The sequence below is a fragment of the Oncorhynchus keta genome, chromosome 2 (genome assembly GCF_023373465.1).
Source record: "Oncorhynchus keta strain PuntledgeMale-10-30-2019 chromosome 2, Oket_V2, whole genome shotgun sequence".
Classification (NCBI taxonomy): Eukaryota; Metazoa; Chordata; class Actinopteri; order Salmoniformes; family Salmonidae; genus Oncorhynchus; species Oncorhynchus keta.
This window is the reverse complement of record NC_068422.1, coordinates 43,425,178-43,450,265: the sequence shown is the minus strand read 5'-3', so window position 1 is coordinate 43,450,265 and position 25,088 is coordinate 43,425,178. Positions and strand designations below refer to the sequence as shown.

General features: G+C 45.6%; 1 protein-coding gene across 1 annotated transcript; it reads right to left on the bottom strand.

Moving 5' to 3' along the window:
* Positions 1 to 11,334: 11,334 nt before the first annotated feature.
* Positions 11,335 to 24,863, bottom strand: LOC118400831 (RING finger protein 122-like). Its single transcript, XM_035797821.2, has 6 exons — positions 23,647 to 24,863; positions 18,034 to 18,190; positions 13,905 to 13,947; positions 13,657 to 13,698; positions 13,417 to 13,499; positions 11,335 to 12,855 (listed from the first exon to the last, which is right to left on the bottom strand). Exons 2-6 carry the CDS (start codon positions 18,141 to 18,143, stop codon positions 12,735 to 12,737), a joined length of 399 nt encoding a protein of 132 aa, XP_035653714.1. The 5' UTR covers positions 18,144 to 18,190; positions 23,647 to 24,863; the 3' UTR covers positions 11,335 to 12,734.
* Between the last annotated feature and the right edge of the window lie 225 nt (positions 24,864 to 25,088).

The following is a 25,088-nucleotide window of genomic DNA, read 5'->3' as shown; positions in this document are numbered from 1 at the left end:
GGATCGCCCAAAGACTGCCTTCGCCACCCCAGAGGGGCTTTTCCAGTATGTGAGGATGCCCTTCGGACTGCACGGAGCCGCTGCAACCTTCCAACGCCTCATGGATGCCATTCTACGGCCCCATCAAGAGTATGCAGCGGCGTACATAGACGATGTGGTCATCCACAGCGAGGACTGGGATATAGTCACCTCCTGCGATTACGGGCAGTGCTCGTGAGTTTGGAAGCCACAGGGTTGACAGCCAATCCAAATAAATGCTGCCTGGGCCTGTCCGAAGCGGAATACCTGGGGTATACCGTGGGGAATGGGAAAATATCTAGTTAACAGAAGAAAGGAAGACAAAATAAGGACAAAAGAAGGACAGAAGAAAAAGGAAAAGAAAGAGGACAACAAAGTGAAACAGTCAGCACTTCTATTGCAACTTCGTATTTCGTCGTCCTAACATAGTCTACACTGCTATCTGCCCAGCAGCTAGCCAGCTAGCAAACGTCCACCGTCTACCGAATAGCATCACTGTAGAAACTATTACACTCAACTGAACGACTTGATTAGTGTAGTGTTAGATAGCTACATAGTTGTCTTTGCTGTCTTCGTATCCAAGATAATTGTGTAGTTTAGAGCGTGTAGTCTTAGAGTGATTATCTTAATTTACCGAGGTTAGCTAGCCAGCTATTTGTCGTCCTTAACATAGGAGACACTGCTAGCTAGCCAACAGCTAGCCAACGTCTACTGAATAGAACTTCCGCACTCAACAACCCGGTCGCATTCCGCTTCGCTCCACAGGTAGTATCACATTTTCATTTCATTACAGCACAACGGTTTGATTTGTTTGATCGTAGCTAGCTACATAGCTAGCTACATAGCCGTCTGTGTATCAAAGATAATTGTGTAGTCTAGAGCGATTTTCTAGGTTAGCTAGCCAGCTATTGTCGTTCTTTTAACGCAACGTAACGTAATCAACACTGCTAGCTAGCCAGCTAGCCCCCGAATAGCAGCACTGTAGAAACTATTACACTCAACGGAACGACTTGATTAGTGTAGTGTCAACAACGCAGCCACTGCCAGCTAGTCTACAAAGTCAACAACGCAGCCACTGCCAGCTAGCCTACTTCAGCAGTACTGTATCATTTTAATCATTTTAGTCAATAAGATTCTTGCTACGTAAGCTTAACTTTCTGAACATTCGAGACGTGTAGTCCACTTGTCATTCAATCTCCTTGCATTAGCGTAGCCTCTTCTGTAGCCTGTCAACTATGTGTCTGTCTATCCCTGTTATCTCCTCTCTGCACAGACCATACAAACGCTCCACACCGCGTGGCCGCGGCCACCTAATCTGGTGGTCCCAGCGCGCACGACCCACGTGGAGTTCCAGGTCTCCGGTAGCCTCTGGAACTGCCGATCTGCGGCCAACAAGGCAGAGTTCATCTCAGCCTATGCCTCCCTCCAGTCCCTCGACTTCTTGGCACTGACGGAAACATGGATCACCACAGATAACACTGCTACTCCTACTGCTCTCTCTTCGTCCGCCCACGTGTTCTCGCACACCCCGAGAGCTTCTGGTCAGCGGGGTGGTGGCACCGGGATCCTCATCTCTCCCAAGTGGTCATTCTCTCTTTCTCCCCTTACCCATCTGTCTATCGCCTCCTTTGAATTTCATGCTGTCACAGTTACCAGCCCTTTCAAGCTTAACATCCTTATCATTTATCGCCCTCCAGGTCCCCTCGGAGAGTTCATCAATGAGCTTGATTTCTTGATAAGCTCCTTTCCTGAGGACGGCTCACCTCTCACAGTTCTGGGCGACTTTAACCTCCCCACGTCTACCTTTGACTCATTCCTCTCTGCCTCCTTCTTTCCACTCCTTTCCTCTTTTGACCTCACCCTCTCACCTTCCCCCTACTCACAAGGCAGGCAATACGCTCGACCTCATCTTTACTAGATGCTGTTCTTCCACTAACCTCATTGCAACTCCCCTCCAAGTCTCCGACCACTACCTTGTATCCTTTTCCCTCTCGCTCTCATCCAACACTTCCCACACTGCCCCTACTCGGATGGTATCGCGCCGTCCCAACCTTCGCTCTCTCTCCCCCCGCTACTCTCTCCTCTTCCATCCTATCATCTCTTCCCTCTGCTCAAACCTTCTCCAACCTATCTCCTGATTCTGCCTCCTCAACCCTCCTCTCCTCCCTTTCTGCATCCTTTGACTCTCTATGTCCCCTATCTTCCAGGCCGGCTCGGTCCTCCCCTCCTGCTCCGTGGCTCGACGACTCATTGCGAGCTCACAGAACAGGGCTCCGGGCAGCCGGCGGAAATGGAGGAAAACTCGCCTCCCTGCGGACCTGGCATCCTTTCGCTCCCTCCTCTCTACATTTTCCTCCTCTGTCTCTGCTGCTAAAGCCACTTTCTACCACTCTAAATTCCAAGCATCTGCCTCTAACCCTAGGAAGCTCTTTGCCACCTTCTCCTCCCTCCTGAATCCTCCCCCCCTCCTCCCTCTCTGCAGATGACTTCGTCAACCATTTTGAAAAGAAGGTCGACGACATCCGATCCTCGTTTGCTAAGTCAAACGACACCGCTGGTTCTGCTCACACTGCCCTACCCGGTGCTCTGACCTCTTTCTCCCCTCTCTCTCCAGATGAAATCTCGCGTCTTGTGACGGCCGGCCGCCCAACAACCTGCCCGCTTGACCCTATCCCCTCCTCTCTTCTCCAGACCATTTCCGGAGACCTTCTCCCTTACCTTACCTCGCTCATCAACTCATCCCTGACCGCTGGCTACGTCCCTTCCGTCTTCAAGAGAGCGAGAGTTGCACCCCTTCTGAAAAAACCTACACTCGATCCCTCCGATGTCAACAACTACAGACCAGTATCCCTTCTTTCTTTTCTCTCCAAAACTCTTGAACGTGCCGTCCTTGGCCAGCTCTCCCGCTATCTCTCTCAGAATGACCTTCTTGATCCAAATCAGTCAGGTTTCAAGACTAGTCATTCAACTGAGACTGCTCTTCTCTGTATCACGGAGGCGCTCCGCACCGCTAAAGCTAACTCTCTCTCCTCTGCTCTCATCCTTCTAGACCTATCGGCTGCCTTCGATACTGTGAACCATCAGATCCTCCTCTCCACCCTCTCCGAGTTGGGCATCTCCGGCGCGGCCCACGCTTGATTGCGTCCTACCTGACAGGTCGCTCCTACCAGGTGGCGTGGCGAGAATCTGTCTCCTCACCACGCGCTCTCACCACTGGTGTCCCCCAGGGCTCTGTTCTAGGCCCTCTCCTATTCTCGCTATACACCAAGTCACTTGGCTCTGTCATAACCTCACATGGTCTCTCCTATCATTGCTATGCAGACGACACACAATTAATCTTCTCCTTTCCTCCTTCTGATGACCAGGTGGTGAATCGCATCTCTGCATGTCTGGCAGACATATCAGTGTGGATGACGGATCACCACCTCAAGCTGAACCTCGGCAAGACGGAGCTGCTCTTCCTCCCGGGGAAGGACTGCCCATTCCATGATCTCGCCATCACGGTTGACAACTCCATTGTGTCCTCTTCCCAGAGTGCTAAGAACCTTGGCGTGATCCTGGACAACACCCTGTCGTTCTCAACTAACATCAAGGCGGTGGCCCGTTCCTGTAGGTTCATGCTCTACAACATCCGCAGAGTACGACCCTGCCTCACACAGGAATCGGCGCAGGTCCTAATCCAGGCACTTGTCATCTCCCGTCTGGATTACTGCAACTCGCTGTTGGCTGGGCTCCCTGCCTGTGCCATTAAACCCCTACAACTCATCCAGAACGCCGCAGCCCGTCTGGTGTTCAACCTTCCCAAGTTCTCTCACGTCACCCCGCTCCTCCGCTCTCTCCACTGGCTTCCAGTTGAAGCTCGCATCCGCTACAAGACCATGGTGCTTGCCTACGGAGCTGTGAGGGGAACGGCACCTCAGTACCTCCAGGCTCTGATCAGGCCCTACACCCAAACAAGGGCACTGCGTTCATCCACCTCTGGCCTGCTCGCCTCCCTACCACTGAGGAAGTACAGTTCCCGCTCAGCCCAGTCAAAACTGTTCGCTGCTCTGGCCCCCAATGGTGGAACAAACTCCCTCACGACGCCAGGACAGCGGAGTCAATCACCACCTTCCGGAGACACCTGAAACCCCACCTCTTCAAGGAATACCTAGGATAGGGTAAGTAAGGGTAAGTAATCCTTCTCACCCCCAAAAAAAAAAAAAAAAGATTTAGATGCAAGTGGCTGTTCCACTGGATGTCATAAGGTGTTTGCACCAATTTGTAAGTCGCTCTGGATAAGAGCGTCTGCTAAATGACTTAAATGTAAAGTAAATGAATAAGAGCGTCTGCTAAATGACTTAAATGTAAATGTAAATGTAAAATATGCCCGCAGGCAGAGAAGACCAGGGCAATTCGTGACTGGCCTCGACCCCGGACCAAGCGAGACGTTCGGGCCTTCTTAGGGATAACAGGATATTATCGCCGTTTTATCCCGGGATATGCAACCATTGCCAACCCCCTCACAAACCTCACCAGGAAAAACCTGCCAAACCAGGTAGAGTGGAAAGACGAGACGGAAGAGGCCTTTCAATTGTTAAAAGATGGCCTGTGTTCTGATCCCGTTCTACAGGCTCCGGACATCTCACAAGAGTTCATTGTTCAGGTCGACGCCTCGGATACAGGGCTCGGGGCCGTACTAGCTCAGGGTAAAGGTGAAGCAGAGAAGCCGATTCTCTTCATTAGTAGGAAACTCAGCGATCGGGAACAGAGGTATGCGACCGTAGAGAAAGAGGCCTTAGCCATCAAGTGGGCCCTCGATTATCTCCGGTACTACCTACTGGGTCGGAGGTTTGCATTAGTTACTGACCATGCGCCCCTCACGTGGATGGCTGGTAAGAGAAACAATAACAACATAATAGCCAGATGGTTTTTGTCTTTACAACCATTCTCTTTTCATGTCATCCACAGGGCCGGATCGAGGAACGGGAATGTAGACGCGCTGTCCCGACGAGACCAAGACGGTGCGTCTGGCGCCCGACCCTCCGGTTCGGTCCTGGGGGGGAAGGTATGTGGAAGGACCACTAGAGGGCAGGCTGGGCTCATGGATAGTAGCCCAACAAAGCATGGGAGACAAGGTAACCAGAGTCAATTAAGCACAGCTGACGGTACTAATGAGATACTCTCCTTCTCCTATTAAAGAGAGAATGGAACCTGCAGAGTGGGGGAAAACTATCTCTGGAAGATGGCCACCGAGAGAGAGAACCTGTGCTGAAAGAACCACTAAGACGGTGACAAACCCGTGATTTATGTTTGTTGTAGTTTAAAGATTATCCTATTGTGTTCTTGTTTCATCTGGAGAAGAAGATGTGTGTTTTGGACAGACAATCTCCTAATGAGAACGACAGGGTACCTCAATATATCCGCTCTACAACAACGACGACAACGACGAAAAAGATTATTCAAAGGACAATGGCGATCCCTGCTGGGCAAAGCAGTCTTCCATCTTCGACCCATCTATCGAAGCGCAGCTCAATGTAAATATATATCTTGCATTTTCCTTTTCCGAATGGGCGGTTAATAGAATGCATTAGATTCTGTATTGACGGTAGCGTAGCTTCTCAAGGACCGATAGAGACCCAATCCCTTTTGTCCCTCAGTCTTCCCGCTCTTTCATTCAAACTAAACCCAATTTCTTTGTGTAACCAGCTGTTATATCGGTTTCGTCCGCTAGGGACTTTTTCTTTTATGACATGATTAGTAATCGATGTATGATCCATCCTGTGTAAATGTACTTCTGTATGATTATTTAGGTATTTAATAAATTAATAATTAAGCCAATTTTTGTATTGCTGATTCAACCTGTTAGCCAGGGTTCATGAAGATAACCATGTACTTCAGAATCAGAATGAGACTGATAGAAGGTGACAATTAATAATTGACTGCTATTGATATAAAAAGTCTTCAGATCTTTAAGAGTTTATTCAGAAGACAGCAGCTCTATAAACACTTTTCGGTGGTGCCCCAGGTTATTAACAGGTTAATTGTTGCATGGTTTAATTCAATCACGTAATCAAACGTTAGGTAATCAATTTGATAAAATAGCCTGTCACATAATTTAATCAGTCAGCTACACGACAGCTTATATGGACGAGCATTGTCAGAGCGACATAGACTATGATACAGTAGAATAGAATAGAATACAGTATATACATATGAGATGAGTAATGCAAGCTATTTAAACATTATGAAAGTGACTAGTGTTTCATTTATTAAAGTGGCCAGTGATTTCAAGTCTGTGTATTTATAGGCAGCAGACTCTATGTGCTAGTGATGGCTATTTAACAGTATGATGGCCTTGAGATAAACAGCTTCTTTCAGTCTCTCTGTCCCAGCTTTGATGCACCTGTACTGACCTCGTCTTCTGGATGATAGAGGGGTGAACAGGCAGTGGCTAGGGTGGTTATCCTTGATTATCCTTTTGGCCTTCCTGTATGTTTTAGGTGTCCTGGAGAGCCCCGCTGTTGTGAGTGGTGAATTTGCTGTAGCAAGCGGTGGTACAGCCCTACAGGATGCTCTCAATTGTGCATCTGTAAAAGTTTGTGAAGGTTTTAGGTGCCATCACTGACCATTTCAGTTTGTCAGTGATGTGTAAGCCGATATTCTTGAAGCTTTCCACCTTCTCCACTGCGGTCCCATCGATGTGGATGGGTGGGTGCTCTCTCTGCTGTTTCCTGAAGTCCACAATCTCCTTTGTTTTGTTGACATTGAGTGAGAAGTTATTTCCCTGGCACTAGACTCCCAGAGCCCTCACCTCATCCCTGTAGGCTGTCTCATCGTTGTTGGTAATCAAGCCTTCTACTGTTGTGTCGTCTGCAAACTTGATGATTGAGTTGAAGGTGTGCTTGGCCACACAGTCCTGGGTGAACAGGGAGTACAGGAGGGGGCTGAGCACGCACGCTTGTGAGGCCCCAGTGTTGAGGATTAGCGAAAGTGGAGGTGTTGTTTCCAACCTTCATCACCTTGGGGCAGTCCAGGACCCAGTTGCACAGGCTGGGGTTCACACCCAGGGCCTCGAGCTTAATGATGAGCTTGGAGGGTACTATGGTGTTGAATACTGAGCTATAGTCAATGAACATCATTCTTATGTAGGTATTCTTCTTGTTCAGATTAGATAGGGCAGTATGCAGTGTGATGGCGATTGTATCGTCTGTGGATCTATTGGGGCGGTACGCAAATTGAAGAGGATCTAGGGTGACAGGTAAGGTAAGGTATAGGTGATATGATCCTTGACTAGACTCTCATAGCACTTCATGACGACAGAAGTGAGTGCTACGAGGCGATAATCATTTACTGTAGTTCAGTTACCGTTGCTTTCTTGGGTACAGGAACAATGTTGGCCATCTTGAAGCATGTGGGGACAACAGACTTGGATAGGGAGAGATTGAATATGTCCGGTAACACAAGCCAGCTGGTCTGCGTATGCTCTGAGGACGTGGCTAGGGATGCCGTCTGGGCCGGCAGCCTAGCGAGGGTTAACACACTGTCTTACTCACATTGGCCACGGAGAAGGAGAGCCCCCCTTGAAAGCAGGCCGCGTCAGTGGCATTGTTATCCTCAAAGCAGGCACAGAAGGTGTTTAGCTTGTCCAGAAGCAAGATGTCGGTGTGGCTGGTTTTCCTTTTGTAGTCTGTGATTAGACCCTGTAGACCCTGCCACGTGAGTATTCAAACATAGTTTGTGTTTTTTGGGGGGGAATCTAAATTATTATGAGACATAGGAATATATTTCCTACTGATTTTATTTTCATAACCACTGCAGATTAAATTTCTCACCTTTTCTGGCCTTGATGGGAGTGTTTGGGAATGTTCTCAAATAGTTCAGAGAACATTAAGAAACAACTTTCTTCTGTGGGAATTTCAGTACTTCATCATAACGTTTCTTTCAGGCTTCTTCACAGTTCTATTTAAAGTCATGTTCTCAAGTTGTTCAGAGGGTTACGCCCTGACCATAGAGAGCTGTTTATTCTCTATGCTGGTTGGGGTGTGATAGTGACTAGGGTGGGTCATCTAGAGGATTAATGGTTTATGTTGGCCGGGTATGGTTCCCAATCAGAGACAGCTGTTTATCGTTGTCTCTGATTGGGGATTATATTTAGGTAGCCACTTCCTCATTGTGCTTTGTGGGATCTTGTCTACAGTTAGTTGCCTGTGTGCACACCAGTAGCGGGTCGTTTGGTAGTTTGTTGTTTTTGTTCTGTTCTTAATTTATTAAAAGAATATGTATGCCTACCACGCTGCACCTTGGCCCATTCCTTTTGACGAGCGTGACACAGAGAACATTAAGAAAACATTATTCTGTGGAAATGTCAATGCTTCAGCATAACATTTCTTACATGTTTCCTCATTGTTCTCATTTAAAGTAATGTTCTCATTTAAAGTCATGTTTTTGTTACTGGGGGTATTGTGGGGTAGATGAGGATTTCTAGTTATGTAATACATTTTATACAAGGCTGTAAAGTAATAAAATGTGGAAAAAGTCAAGGCGTCTGAATACTTTCCAAATTCCCTGTACATTCCGTTCTCAGTGTCAACCAAGCTCTATCCTCTGTCTTGTTAAGTGTGTTCAGGTGTTGGCCACACCCACTAATTGGCCACACATGATCTTAATGAGTGCTTCTTTCCTTTGAAATGGGGTCTGTTTGAATAGACAAAAATGTGTAGCTTTGTTTAAATAACTAAAAACATGCTAGCTCCATACTGGTGGCGCAGTGGACTAATTCCATGGATAGGGAACAAAAGATCATTCGTTTGAATCTCACTGACACAGTACAAAATACATGTGTTTGAATGATGAATACCTAAGCAAATACATTTTCATGTGTCTTATCGCTGAGTTCTTATCGCCGAGTTCAAAACAGTTAAACTAAGCTAGCAGTGTTATTAAAATTCTTATTGAAATATTAAATTAAAGTTTTAAGGCAGTTATTCAAAAAGCTTCTCAGAACCTCAAGGCAACCTAAAAATGAACATTCCCAGAACAGGCAAAATGTTAACTTCTTTTTATCAGAATATCTGGCTTCGTTCCCAGAATCAATGGGAAACCAAAAATGCACGTTTCCACAGCTTCCAAGGAACCAAATGTTCCTTGGAAGCTGTGCTAGCTGGGTGGTTTGTAACTTAACGTAATATTTACAATTTATAATACAGTTATTATACTGTAATAATAACCAGTAACATACACAGTTAAAAACATTGTACATTTATTTTTAAAGTAGGCATGAAAAGTCTAAATTAAATGATTCAATCTCCACTTTACACAATTACATAGCTGCGGGGGTGGGGTTTCTGCGATGCAGGTTGCCTACGCTGAAGACATTTTAAAGGCAGGCACAGTGGACGCGTCATAATAGACATTAAATCTAGCAGTAAAACCTGGTAATGGTTCCACCCCTTTCTTCTTCTTTTTTTGCATTTGAGATTTCAGAACTACCTGATATACTGTCTGTGTTTCGTGTTGGCGTGACGTTTTGATAGCATTGTAAGACTCTCTCGGACAAGGTGAGTTCTATCATTAAATTAGCCTTTCAAAAATGTTAAATGCTAATCAGCAACAGAGAAAATCTCAGCAAGACTACAAATTCCTGCAGGAAGCTCCTGCACATCATCTCTAGGCGCCACTGTCAACTACTGTTCACCAGCACGATCAGAGACCCGTGTCCAAACCACAAAGGTCTTCTGTCTCCATTCTCTATTTTAGCTAGCCATTAACTACACTTTAGTTATCTAGTTAGCAGAGCAGCAGATCAAAAACTCTTTAGTTTTACTTAGCCTACGTTTTGTACAGTATGTCGACTTGTGTCTATTTCACACCTTATGGCATTTTTCAAGGATGAGCATAAACTCATGAAAAGGGAAGAAGATCACTATAAGTCTGGCCATGTGGAGATGTGCAGCCATAGTGAGGGGCAATTTACCGGTTTGGTCAGTGCCAGCATGAGGGATACAGTTTATCCTGTGTCGGTGAGTGTAGCTATTAAGTTAAGTTTGAGCACCGTAGCAATGCAATGTTCTATACAGCTATCAACATTCTACAAGAAAAGAGCCACTTAGTTAATGATATAATCATTAACCAGAATACCCCAGATACCATACTTCGATGAGTGATATCTCAGTTATATAATGTTGTCATTGAGGAGAATGACTCTATTGACAATCTATTGACAATCAGAATTGACATGGCTTAGGCATCCAGCCTGTGTAGTTTCATGACCAGAGACAAATCTTCAAAGGAACAGTATTTATTTATTCAGGGTGGTACATGTATTCACACAGACTTGATTTATATGATCCTTCCCACTAAATGATATGTCAAGTCATAAAATCCCAAATTATCAATGAAAAAGTATGGAAAAATTGCACAATATTTAATCAACTGAAATTGCTCAATTTCAGTTGATGAATTATTCTACAGCTGTAATGTCATCCATCAAATCAAACTTTATTTATATACTACATTTCTTACAACCAATGCATTTCAAGGTGTTCAAAGTCATGAATTGAAAGGCATGTGGCACTTAACACCCTCCCTCTTGGCAGGTCTCTATAGGTGACCAGGGTATTCTCTCTACCACATGCGATTGCCCCAGTGGAGTTCATAAATGTAGCCATGCGGCTGCATTGGCTATTTTTGCGGTTCACAATATTGGCTTTGTTTCTGGCCGCTCTCTCTCTCTCTCTCTCTCTCTCTCTCTCTCTCTGCCTGTCTGTTTACAGCTGTCACTCTACTCTACTGCCATGATCATGATAGCACCAAACAAAGTCTTAACACATGGAATACACCTTCATGACCCATAACTACTGTGATGAAGTTAAAGACATCTAAGCTGGAAGCACTCACATTTTCCAGCTACTTTGCCAGGGGTGGAGCTTGGGCAGTTGCCAAGAACCTTACTTAAAATCCTTTGTACTCAATTTGGAAAAAAACTCTTATCCTCATTTTTTAAAATCTTCTTGACTGGTGGCACATCCATTACTAACTATTATTTTCCGAAATGGCGCATGTAAATGGGCTCCCGAGTGGTGCAGCAGTCTAAGGCACTAAGGCTATATCACATCTAGCCGTGATTGTGAGTCCCATAGGGCGGCGCTCAATTGGCCCAGCGTCCCCCGGGTTTGGCCGTCTTTGTAAATAAGGATTTGTTCTTAACTGATTTACCTAGTTAAATTATGTTTTTTTTCTATGTAAATGCAGATACTTGAAAGGGTTAAAACTATGCCCCAACTGAATAACATTTGCATGGTTAATGTTTCAGAATGAATAACATCATGTCACATATCACTGAAACAATACACTTTATTGAAAGCCAGTTATAATACAAAACAATTCCTTAGAAATAATTTAGACTATATATTTAATTGGATGGGTCATTCTTGAATTGCAATGGCATTTGCATCCCCCGGCTTTACAACAATGAAAAACACTTTAAAATAACAAATAGTTACACATCATACATGTTTTTGTTTATATTGTACTTTTTATCATTGATAAAATATAGATAAATCCATTTCTACTGCAAAACTGTATATTTAATGCATTGTTTAGTGTCTTTTCTCATACATCTTCCCCCAGAAGCTAATCGGGCATCTGATACAATTACGCCAGATTTTAGTTAGGGGTTTCTGAAATGACTCATTACACAAAAAATATACAAGGACCCTACAGCTGCAAACTGTTATCAGGGGAGGGGTCTATATTAAAGAAAGCTCTTAGCTAATCACACCCTTTTAACATGTCATCATTTTGAGGATTCCATTGATGACTTGGTGTCTAAATAAAAATTGTCATTGGTATTACTCAATTTAAAAATGTAAGGGAAATTACATTGTGATTGAAATTTTAATTATATCCCTTTAGGGTTAAGTACTTTTGAGCATCTGCGCTCTCCATTTAAGAAAATACTCAATTACCTCAAATGTGTCATTTACCATCCTTGATATTTAAAGTCATTAAGCTGCCATAAAAGTTTATTTCGAATAGTAAGGTGTACCCATATACTGTACATTTAAATAAAAACAGACAAAAATGAAGTTAATTTCTTCCAAAATACCATGCCCAAATGGCAAAGCAAGTCAAGAATGACCCCGACGTGTTATTTAGTGACAGGGTCACTGCACCCTATGTCATAGCTGAATACCTCATAGGCCCATGATGGTAGCTGTGGGCATGGTATGTGCGTGTTCCCTCCATCCAGGACCCATGTTACTCATCGACCAATCAGGACACCCTATGTTTACTTGGCAACATGGGATGGCGGGTTATTGACTATGATTTGGGAAAGTAGGGCCCAATGCACAGCATCCCAACTCTTTTTCAGTACCCACTGTTTCTCCTGTAAGGGTTGGCCGGTGGTCATGGGACAGGGTCTCTTCACCCATCCCCTGCCTTTTAGATAAAAAATAAAAACATTCAGTTTGTTCTCCAATGTTGTTCTATGAGTTCCACTTCAATGTCTCATCTCACGCACACCTTTAGGGGTCTAACACCTTCAAAACTAGAGTAGAGTCTGTCAGAACTCTAGGATGGGGGTATATGGAAGACGTCAGGATGGGATGCCTGATTCATTTCAACTGGACCAGGGTGTGATTTTTAGGGGTCCGGCAGAGTGGAGTGGGATGAGGCAGGTTGGAACTGTAATTAGGGGTGTTGAGGTGCTGCAGTGTGGGCCCTCGCTCATCTCACACCTCCATTGGGCTCTGGGGCCTCTCTGCGCCCTGTGGGGGTTCTGGCTGCAAACGGCAGATGGGTTTGTTACACATGGGGCAGACACTGCGGATCTCCAGCCATTTTAACAGACACCTGCGTAGGGGTAGAGAGGGGAACATATTATATTACAGACAGACATGGAGATGTGGAGAAGAAAAGGAGAGATGATGAGCGGGAGAGAGAGAGAGAGAGAGAGAGAGAGAGAGAGGCAGACAGGCATACAGAGCGAGCAAGGACACATGAGAGAGAAAGACGCAATTCAGGGAAGGTTCAACAGTACACACTACCCTGTCTATTACTATAAACGCCCATTGGCTACTAACATGCCAAACATATCCTGTGGGAGAGGTCGTTATACTATTCTACCCTGGTCCAGGGAGAAACAGATGGTAGTCTATCATCTCAAGCAAACAGTCTGCAAACAGTGTCATAGGGGTCTTTCCTTAGGGGTAAACCTGTGCGTATAGTCAAATGACTGAAAGTCACACAGACCGTAAATGCCTGTTACTTTCACACTAGACCTAGAGGGCTTTGTCAAGGCTTTTGTCTCTGTATCATAACATTTTTAAAAAGCTTTTGATCTCTTCTTCCATGTGTATGCCTTCAGCTGTTCACTTCACGCCATCAAAGCCAGGACTGTGGGAGGAGCCTTACTTCTTGTGGAAGGCATGTGAGCAGGGACACACTCCAAGCTCGTCTCTGCTTTTGAACTCTTCTAAGCACACGGCACAGGTCTGCTGTAGGATGGGAAAGAGATCACGTTAACACTATCCTTGGAAGGAAAGAAATCTCTCACTCCCCACCCTAACCCTCTGATGCTGAGGCCTAAATTCTATTCCCCTGCGGAAAAAAAGATTTGCAAAGTGCATAGCTGGAACAACAAAATCAACTTACTCCAAGAAGACTCAGTTTCTTTCCTGCTCCTTTCAAAACAACCTAGAGACAAAAATGAATTTATGACAGAGGGAAATCTTTTCTACAATTTAAAGTGCAGCAAAATAACACCTTTTTAAATTAATATAATAGAGATTGGTTTTAGGAACAACAACTGGCAATCCAAAGATATCAAGAAACAAATCAGTCATTCTCATCAATTGTGAAATGTACCACGTTTGAGAGATTTTTTATTCATACGAAATTACCTCATTATATCCATATTGCTCCCTTGTGCCTTGTCGCCTTAACCTGAAAAAAGGCATATTCAAAAATGATTTTTGACATTGACTGATATACACATAATCTGTTTATAATTGACACTTCATAATTCCATATTGTTATGTTATGAATGCTTGTCCCATTACTTTTCATCTTTCGATCATATGTCCCATCATGCCTGACGTGTTGTCATGGAGACCGCTATTCATAGGTTGCACCTCCGTCACACGGTCACGTCATGCCATTGTTATGAACGTTCAAGCCACCCTCTACCGGCGGTGCCGGTATAGTGGTGCCCTGAAGTGGTGATAAGCACAGTTATGGAAGCAGATGTTCTGTTTGAATTCGATGGCTTGTCGAGTGGAGACGAGAATGAGTAGAATTGGATTACAGTGGCGAATGTAAAAGGAAACAAGAGAAGTAAAGTGGGAGTGAAAACTAGCGAATCCAAACCTAGGTCTTGAGTATTTGTTTGGTTGGAATAAGGGTTTTGGATCAATTTTGTTACCTGGGAGATCCGTTTTGAAGTCTTTATTTAAATTGTGGATGCGTTGGTGGCGTCGATGAGAATAACGAGAAGTGGGCTTTGGTTTTTTTGTGTGTTTTCTACGGAAAAGAAGGAGCGTGCTTTGCGCCTCAAGATGTCGGATTGGAATGCGTCGTGTGTCTGGATCTTTGAAGCAGGGGACCTATCAAGGGTGTTATCTCTGGGATGGTTTTAGAAGTAAATGAAAAGGATATATGTGAAGAATAGTATCAAGTGGTTGGTGCACAACGACTGACCTTTACGGTAGATGGAGTGCGGAAGCCCACTCCATCCATTCTATTGTTTTTTGATGAAGAGTCTCTCCCTTCTCACTTGTATTTAGGTTACATGAGATTCCCTGTGAGAGCCTCCGTGCCCAAACCCATGCAGTGTGATAAATGTGTCAAGTGTATGTAGACGGGAGGAGTATTATGTCAACTGAGCCTAAATGCTGCAATTGTGGTGGTGAACATTCACCCGAATTTCTGAAGTGTCATGTTAGGGTGAAGGAGATGGAGTTGGCAAGAATAAGGGCTGTCCAGAATGTCTCCTATCTGGAGGCATTGAGAAGTGTGGAAGAAAGGAGTGAAGTTGATGAAGTAATGGTAGTAGGAGTAGAGACACAAGATGATGTTCCTTGTCAGCAGAAGGATCCTGACATGTTGCACGTTAAGAAGGTGGACTTTGTAGCGTTTATTGGAAATCGGAGTAAATAGGCATCATCGTGAGTGCGGCTGAGCGTTTTTTGGGGGCCTCGGGAACTTTTCTGCAGAGACGAGGAATCCTGTCGATGAATGCCCATCGTCACAGACACCTGAGCCTGTGTAGGGATTGATTTGAATGTGACTGAAATGTGTGGGATGGTTGTTTGATTTATTTTTCTATTATCTCGGGACCCCCCCTTTTATTTTGTTTCAATACTCCGTACAGTAGTTGGTGTATTGCCACCACTCGTTGTAGTCTGCCATAAAACTTTAGAGAAGAAGAAGCACAGTCATTCTGAATGGAGGCTAACTACTGTTTCGTCTAAATTCCACTATAGTTCCTGGAAATACGATGATATTGCTAAAGTATTCAAATATTTAGTAGGAAACAACTTTGCCAGCATTATCATGTCATCAAATTTACTTTAGACAAATGGCAATGTTGTCATTAGCTAGCAAAGTTCGTCAAAAATAGCTAGCTAAAATCCGGTGGCCTCCCCTCAATCTAAAGTCTAAAGTCAATCTGGCGACATCAAAATGATGACAAAAGGTTTTCCTGCTAATTATTTCCCTCATATTTGAATGCATTGTATTTCCATCCCACTATAATGCACATTTGATGAAATCTTCATCAGCGCTCATTGACGATGCATTGAGTGGAACGCTCAGTCGGGCATCAGTCCAAAGTGAACGTTCAAAACAGTATTGTGACGAAACGTGCAACCCATGAACAGTATGCTAAATGCAAGTCACAATGTGCCTACACTTGGCTGTGCTACAGCTGCAAAACACCTCATCAGGAGCGGATTTGGGTATGTATTTTTGGTTCCACATCTCGACAACAAGAAAGTCTAAAAGAAGACACCTCAGATTTGGCCAGAAAACAGCTCTGAGATTTAACGATGCTCCTACAAAGGTTCTAATGATGAACTTAGCTTAAAGATGCTTTTGGGAAAACAGGCCCTGAGCTATAAAGAATGCTATAGCTGACTATGGGTTATTGTGATTAACAAGCCCATAACTCATTGATCATCAACTAGATTCAGCTGAGGGAAGATATTTTTCTTGTGCGGATGGTCAGGGGGCCGGAATAATTACAAACAAAACTTCAATTTGACAAAAGCAAACAAACAGATATATATTGAACAAAAATATAAATGATCCTGCAGGTAAAGTAGCTGGATGTGGAGGTCCTGGGCTGGCGTGGTGCGTGGTCTGTGGTTGTGAGGCCGGTTGGACGCCAAATTCTCTAATATGACGTTGGAGGCGGCTTATGGTAGAGAAATTAACATGAAATTCTCTGGCTACAGCTCTGGTGGACATTCCGGCAGTCAGCATGACAATTACACACACCCTCAAAATTTGAGACATTTGTGGCATTGTGTTGTGTGACAAAACTGCACATTTTAGAGTGGCTATTGTCCCCAACACAAGGTGCACCTGAGTAATCATGCTGTTTAATCAGCTTCTTGATGTCACACCTGTCAGGTGGATGGATTATCTTGGCAAAGGAGAAATGTTCACTAACAGGTGTAAACCCACTTGGAGCACAAATGTTAGACTATGGAACATTTCTGGGAACTTTTATTTCAGCTCATGAAACATGGGACAAACACTTTACATGTTGCATTTATATTTTTGTTCAGTATAATATTTTAATAGAAAATAATTTCAAAACTTGCTTACATTTGTATACAACAACATTTTATGATATTCTTTCTCAAAAAATCCCCTTTCAGTTGTGGAACCCTGCTGCGCTAGGTGATCGCTGCTGTGCAGTAGGGGAGAGTGGTATACGTTTTGGGGTAAGGGGTAAGTTGAGTCACCTTTCTAGGAAACCATACACAAAATGTAATATTTGACCTCTTATCAAGGCAAATGATGGCTATTTGAAGAATCTCAAATACACTTTTTTGGTTACTACATGATTCCATATGTGTTATTTCATAGTTTTGATGTCTTTACTATTATTCTACAATGTAGAAAATAGTTTTAAAAAATAAAGAAAGACCCTTGAGTGAGTAGGTGTTCTAAACCTTTTGACTGGTAGGTAGTGTAGGAGTCTGTGAGTGTAGTGTAGGAGTCTGTGAGCAAGTTAGGCCCAAAAAAACAGATTTTCACCAAGTCAATTTACCCCTTTGGCAAAACTTACGCCACTCTCCCCTACTGCACAGCAACGATCACCTAGTGCAGCAGGGTTCCCCAATTGAAAGGTGTTAGAGGTTTCATAATGCTTGTATCTAAACCGTCATGTTTTTTTATTTATTTTGATTCTTCGTGGTATCCAATTGTTAGTAATTACTATCTTGTCTCATCGCTACAACTCCCGTACATGCTCGGGAGAGACGATGGTCAAAAGCCATGCGTCCTCCGATACACAACCCAACCAAGCCGCACTGCTTCTTAACACAGCGCGCATCCAACCCGGAAGCCAGCCACACCAATGTGTCAGAGGAAACACTGTGCACCTGGCGACCTTGGTTAGCGTGCACTTCACCCGGCCCGCCACAGGAGTCGCTGGTGCGCGATGTGAAAAGGATATCCCTACCGGCCAAGCCTCCCCTAACCCGGATGACGCTAGGCCAATTGTGCATCCCGCTCCACGGACCTCCCGGTCGCGGCCAGCTGCAACAGAGCCTGGGCGCAAACCCAGAGTCTCTGGTGGCACAGCTAGCGCTGCGATGCAGTGCCCTAGACCACTGCGCCACCCAGGAGGCCCTATAAACTGTCATGTTTACATGAATTCTGATTATTTCCAGGGATAAACCACATCGTGAAATATATGTTGATATCTTTGTTAGAAAGAATACTATAGCTCCCTTGACGGAGTGATTCTGAATGTTAAAAAAAATGGCTAAACTTACCCCACTCTCCCCTAAGCCTCACCTGAACATGTAGCAGCAGAAGATCAGGCTGAGCATGAAGACGAAGAGGCCAATGCCCAGAATGATGACATACATGTTGAGGGGCAGGTGGAAGATGTCTTCCGATGTCATCTTGCAGTATGGGTCTGAGCTCTGCGACCCTAAACCGCACAGACATCCTGAGAGGAGGAAGACAGAGAGGCTTGAGTTTACTTGACCAAACTCTACAGTCCCGTCTGTCATCACAGGCAAAAGACACAAAGGGGTTCAGTATGTACGTCATCCTCAATAATGGATCCTGAAGCACGTTTCAGTGACGTGTGCGTTTCATTTACAATGTAGGGAGGATGTTTTACATTCAAGAAATTGGTATGTGGCATTTTAAAACATTGTGCTGTATCTCTGCGTGCGTGTGTGTGTTCATCTACTAAGTGCACAGAATATGTTTTACATATGAAGCAGACTGAATCAAATGACATTTGGAATGTCCTATTAGCATAAATGCGTTATTTACTGTGAAGTGGGCTACGCATCGTATGTCTGGCCGGTACTGGACTCTGGGCTCATCTCATTGCGTGTGCGTTCCATAAGGCAGGGTGGACATGCATATTGCATGCTGTTAGCCACTCAGCAGCTTCTTGTTTTATGTACTGTATCAATGTAACACTACTTCCATTGTTGAACTTCATTGAGCTGCATGAACTTTTCAAAATGTACCGCGTTACTTCTACTGAAAAGTGAGTGGTTGTTGGACCAGCTCCCCCAGTAAGGCCTGTGCGTGTGTGTTTGACAGGTGTGCGTGAGTCCCATATCTGAAGGCCACCCCAGCAATGAGGCACTCCACAATGACTACAAGAAATCTAATGACAAAACCTTAAAATCGGTACATTTGGATTTTTACATTAACAAATAACCTTCAATTCATTGCATTTTAATCTCTTACCAAAATGAAAAGAAACCAATAAATACATTACCCAATGAAATATATATTTTTAAACGTTTGTATATTGTCCCATACCATAATCTGTACTCTTAAATGTGTTGCTCCTAATCCCGATTTTGAATACACGACGCCAGGACAGCGGAGTCAATCACCACCTTCCGGAGACACCTGAAACCCCACCTCTCTTCTCACTGAGGTTCGCTAGCCAGCTATTTGTCGTCCTTAACGTAGGAGACTCTGCTAGCTAGCCAACAGCTAACAGCTAGCCAACGTCTACTGAATAGAACCCAACAACCCGGTCGCATTCACAGGTAGTATCACATTTTCATTTCATTACAGTACAACGGTTTGATTTGTTTGATCGTAGCTAGCTACATAGCTAGCTACATAGCCGTCTTTGTTTCAAAGATAATTGTGTAGTCTAGACCGATTTCCTAGGTTAGCTAGCCAGCTATTGTCGTTCTTTTAACTCAACGTAACGTAAACAACACTGCTAGCTAGCCAGCTAGCCCCCGAACAGCAGCACTGTAGAAATTATTACACTCAACGGACCGACTTGATTAGTGTAGTGTCAACAACGCAGCTACTGCCAGCTAGCCAACTTTAGCAGTACTGTATCATTTTAATCATTTTAGTCAATAAGATTCTTGCTACGTAAGCTTAACTTTCTGAACATTCGAGACGTGTAGTCCGCTTGTCATTCAATTTCCTTGCATTAGCGTAGCCTTTTCTGTAGCCTGTCAACTATGTGTCTGTCTATCCCTGTTCTCTCCTCTCTGCACAGACCATACAAACGCTCCACACCGCGTGGCCGCGACCACCCTAACCTGGTGGTCCCAGCGCGTACGACCCACGTGGAGTTCCAGGTCTCTGGTAGCCTCTGGAACTGCCAATCTGCGGCCAACAAGGCAGAGTTCATCTCAGCCTATGCCTCCCTCCAGTCCCTTGACTTCTTGGCACTGACGGAAACATGGATCACCACAGATAACACTGCTACTCCTACTGCTCTCTCCTCGTCCGCCCACGTGTTCTCGCACACCCCGAGAGCTTCTGGTCAGCGGGGTGGTGGCACCGGGATCCTCATCTCTCCCAAGTGGTCTTTCTCTCTTTCTCCCCTTACCCATCTGTCTATTGCCTCCTTTGAATTCCATGCTGTCACAGTTACCAGCCCTTTCAAGCTTAACATCCTTATCATTTATCGCCCTCCAGGTTCCCTCGGAGAGTTCATCAATGAGCTTGATGCCTTGATAAGCTCCTTTCCTGAGGACGGCTCACCTCTCACAGTTCTGGGCGACTTTAACCTCCCCACGTCTACCTTTGACTCATTCCTCTCTGCCTCCTTCTTTCCACTCCTCTCCTCTTTTGACCTCACCCTCTCACCTTCCCCCTACTCACAAGGCAGGCAATACGCTTGACCTCATCTTTACTAGATGCTGTTCTTCCACTAACCTCATTGCAACTCCTCCAAGTCTCCGACCACTACCTTGTATCCTTTTCCCTCTCGCTCTCATCCAACACTTCCCACACTGCCCCTACTCGGATGGTATCGCGCCGTCCCAACCTTCGCTCTCTCTCCCCGCTACTCTCTCCTCTTCCATCCTATCTTCTCTTCCCTCTGCTCAAACTTTCTCCAACCTATCTCCTGATTCTGCCTCCTCAACCCTCCTCTCCTCCCTTACTGCATCCTTTGACTCCCTATGTCCCCTATCCTCCAGGCCGGCTCGGTCCTCCCCTCCCGCTCCGTGGCTCGACGACTCATTGCGAGCTCACAGAACAGGGCTCCGGGCAGCCGAGCGGAAATGGAGGAAAACTCGCCTCCCTGCGGACCTGGCATCCTTTCACTCCCTCCTCTCTACATTTTCCTCCTCTGTCTCTGCTGCTAAAGCCACTTTCTACCACTCTAAATTCCAAGCATCTGCCTCTAACCCTAGGAAGCTCTTTGCCACCTTCTCCTCCCTCCCGAATCCTCCCCCCTCCCTCCTCCCTCTCTGCAGATGACTTCGTCAACCATTTTGAAAAGAAGGTCGATGACATCCGATCCTCGTTTGCTAAGTCAAACGACACTGCTGGTTCTGCCCACACTGCCCTACCCTATGCTCTGACCTCTTTCTCCCCTCTCTCTCCAGATGAAATCTCGCGTCTTGTGACGGCCGGCCGCCCAACAACCTGCCCGCTTGACCCTATCCCCTCCTCTCTTCTCCAGACCATTTCCGGAGACCTTCTCCCTTACCTCACCTCGCTCATCAACTCATCCCTGACTGCTGGCTACGTCCCTCCCGTCTTCAAGAGAGCGAGAGTTGCACCCCTTCTGAAAAAACCTACACTCGATCCCTCCGATGTCAACAACTACAGACCAGTATCCCTTCTCTCTTTTCTCTCCAAAACTCTTGAGCGTGCCGTCCTTGGCCAGCTCTACCGCTATCTCTCTCAGAATGACCTTCTTGATCCAAATCAGTCAGGTTTCAAGACTAGTCATTCAACTGAGACTGCTCTTCTCTGTATCACGGAGGCGCTCCGCACTGCTAAAGCTAACTCTCTCTCCTCTGCTCTCATCCTTCTAGACCTATCGGCTGCCTTCGATACTGTGAACCATCAGATCCTCCTCTCCACCCTCTCCGAGTTGGGCATCTCCGGCGCGGCCCACGCTTGGATTGCGTCCTACCTGACAGGTCGCTCCTACCAGGTGGCGTGGCGAGAATCTGTCTCCTCACCACGCGCTCTCACCACTGGTGTCCCCCAGGGCTCTGTTCTAGGCCCTCTCTTATTCTCGCTATACACCAAGTCACTTGGCTCTGTCATAACCTCACATGGTCTCTCCTATCATTGCTATGCAGACGACACACAATTAATCTTCTCCTTTCCCCCTTCTGATGACCAGGTGGCGAATCGCATCTCTGCATGTCTGGCAGACATATCAGTGTGGATGACGGATCACCACCTCAAGCTGAACCTCAGCAAGACGGAGCTCCTCTTCCTCCCGGGGAAGGACTGCCCGTTCCATGATCTCGCCATCACGGTTGACAACTCCATTGTGTCCTCCTCCCAGAGCGCTAAGAACCTTGGCGTGATCCTGGACAACACCCTGACGTTCTCAACTAACATCAAGGCGGTGTCCCGTTCCTGTAGGTTCATGCTCTACAACATCCGCAGAGTACGACCCTGCCTCACACAGGAAGCGGCGCAGGTCCTAATCCAGGCACTTGTCATCTCCCGTCTTGATTACTGCAACTCGCTGTTGGCTGGGCTCCCTGCCTGTGCCATTAAACCCCTACAACTCATCCAGAACGCCGCAGCCCGTCTGGTGTTCAACCTTCCCAAGTTCTCTCACGTCACCCCGCTCCTCCGCTCTCTCCACTGGCTTCCAGTTGAAGCTCGCATCCGCTACAAGACCATGGTGCTCGCCTTGTGAGGGGAACGGCACCTCAGTACCTCCAGGCTCTGATCAGGCCCTACACCCAAACAAGGGCACTGCGTTCATCCACCTCTGGCCTGCTCGCCTCCCTACCACTGAGGAAGTACAGTTCCCGCTCAGCCCAGTCAAAACTGTTCGCTGCTCTGGCCCCCAATGGTGGAACAAACTCCCTCACGACGCCAGGACAGCGGAGTCAATCACCACCTTCCGGAGACACCTGAAACCCCACCTCTTCAAGGAATACCTAGGATAGGGTAAGTAAGGGTAAGTAATCCTTCTCACCCCCCTTCTCACCCCCCCCAACAAGATTTAGATGCAAGTGGCTGTTCCACTGGTTGTCATAAGGTGTATGCACCAATTTGTAAGTCGCTCTGGATAAGAGCGTCTGCTAAATGACTTAAATGTAATGTAAATGAATACCTAGGATAGGATAAAGTAATCCTTCTCACCCCCCTTAAAAGATTTAGATGCATTATTGTAAAGTGGCTGTTCCACTGGATGTCATAAGGTGAATGCACCAATTTGTAAGTCGCTCTGGATAAGAGCGTCTGCTAAATGACTTAAATGTAAATGTAAATGTAATGTAATGAATACCACTGTAGTATAATATGCAGTATATTGTTGGACTTGAATGTGTTATGCTTGTTTGTCGGCCTGGGGATGTGTGTGTATGTGTGTGTGTGTGTGTGTGTGTGTGTGTGTGTGTGTGTGTGTGTGTGTGTGTGTGTGTGTGTGTGTGTGTGTGTGTGTGTGTGTGTGTGTGTGTGTGTGTGTGTCGTTTTGTGGGCGTGAGTGGGAGATGGGGAATTGGAATTTGGTCCTTTCAGTCCATGCAGCCGTTTCAGACCATCACCAGCAGCACTGCCTATGGAGAGAATGGTGATCAACCTTAACGTCTAATGCCACCCATAGTCTCACAATAAGTAGAGTACTTCCTGGGTCAAAGGTCACTTCTGCCTGTGTGCGGGTCTGGCCAGAAGGGCCATTCCACCAGATCTGTCTCTGAGAGGGGTGGGGTGCTGGGTTTGGGTGAGGGAACGGGCATCTGTAATCTTAGTAGGATGTTAGTGAATCATTGACAGTCGAGGTCTAAGAGGTAGGCCACTGTGAACACATGCTGTCTGGGAGAGCGTCTAGGGCCAAGCATCGAAGGGAAAGGCACACAACAAAACAGACAGGACCACACAAATGCAAATCAATTTGTAACGAGACAACACATTGTTACACCACAAACACAAAGGTCATTATTACAACACTACACATAGGAAGAAGGTACTCACCGTGACACCACTGGACTGGGTGAAATCAGCCTCAAGAAAGCCAGAGGGACCCAGGGAATCAGTGGATGGGGGTCAAAAACATCTGAAGTTACTCACAGCCTCTAGAGTCACTGTGTCTGGGGTCACAACCAGTCCTGGGTCTTTGTTGGGGCGCCGACAGATCGAGGAGGTTGTCCCCCAAAAAAGTCACTGTCTTCCAGACAATGATGTGAGTCCAACCTCTTCTGTGTCCCCAATGAAAATGACTTTTATTTGTAGGCTATGAGTCAATCCCATTGTGATAAACATTCTCAGTTCCCCAAGAAGCTCTCCTGTGGACGAGGCTCTGTTTTCCAGTAAAACATTACAAAAACAACTCACTCATTGTTGAAATCCACACTCTTCTTTGTGATGATTTGTCATTATGTGAATAATCAAGCAACAATTTCATCAGGAATTGATAGCTACTTTTAAAAATCCAAAATGATGCTAAAAAGTGTGAAAAGGTATTAAAGGCAACAGAATCAAATATATCCGTATTGCAATGGCTCCTCTCTTCAAATAAACAAAGGGATCTCCAGAGCATACCCTTGTGTATATATTATGGGATAAACATCATACCCTCGCAGGTTAAAGACACATCAATGTTATTGTTAATATTCCAAATGGAGAGGGAACTCCCATGCAGCTAACTCAATCTATCCAGCTGAGTGCAGTCGCTGCTTTGCTTTGTCTCCCCTTCAAAACATTGTCACAGGGCTTATTCCTCCCTCCCCTGAAGTCCTGTTTTCCTCTCCCCCTCTCTCTCTCTCTCTCTCTCTCTCTCTCTCTCTCTCAGCCTCCGCCTTCCTTGAATACTCGTCTCGACATAGATTTCCTCTCTTGCTGTGAAAACCTGCTAATTATGGGAAACAAAGGAAGAACTTGAATGCAGTGCCCAGTGTTCCTGTAAAAGCAGCTATTTTTCCGGCACTTGCGTTGTGCTGTCTGCTCTGTCAGGCCCAACCATCTGCTCCCCTTTTTCCAAAACGGATAAAGAGGGGGTAAAAAAGGAGACAGCGAAAATTAGCCGAACACTGATCTTTTTAACCCAGGAAGCCGCTCTCCTCTCGTCCCACTCTCTATTTTTCTCTCTCTCTGCTCTCTGTCCCTCTTCCTCACAATGGGGCTAGTGAGCACACCTCCTCAGCTCAGTTTGTAAACATATCCCTGCTCATGTGATTCGCTGTCTGCACCATAGCTCTGCTTTCACCCTCCCTCTCCTTTCTCTCTGCCTTGCTCACTTTCCCTCTCTCATTTTCCCTCCCTCCCCCTCTCTTTCTTTCCAGCTGTAAGCTATTACAGAGCAGGACCCCTACAGGCAGACAGTCAGAAATCCAACTAACAGAAAGAGGCAGAAAGAACATTTTTGTAATGTTACCTGTGATGTTCCCCTAATGTTTGAGTGCCCAATTTTCCCATTA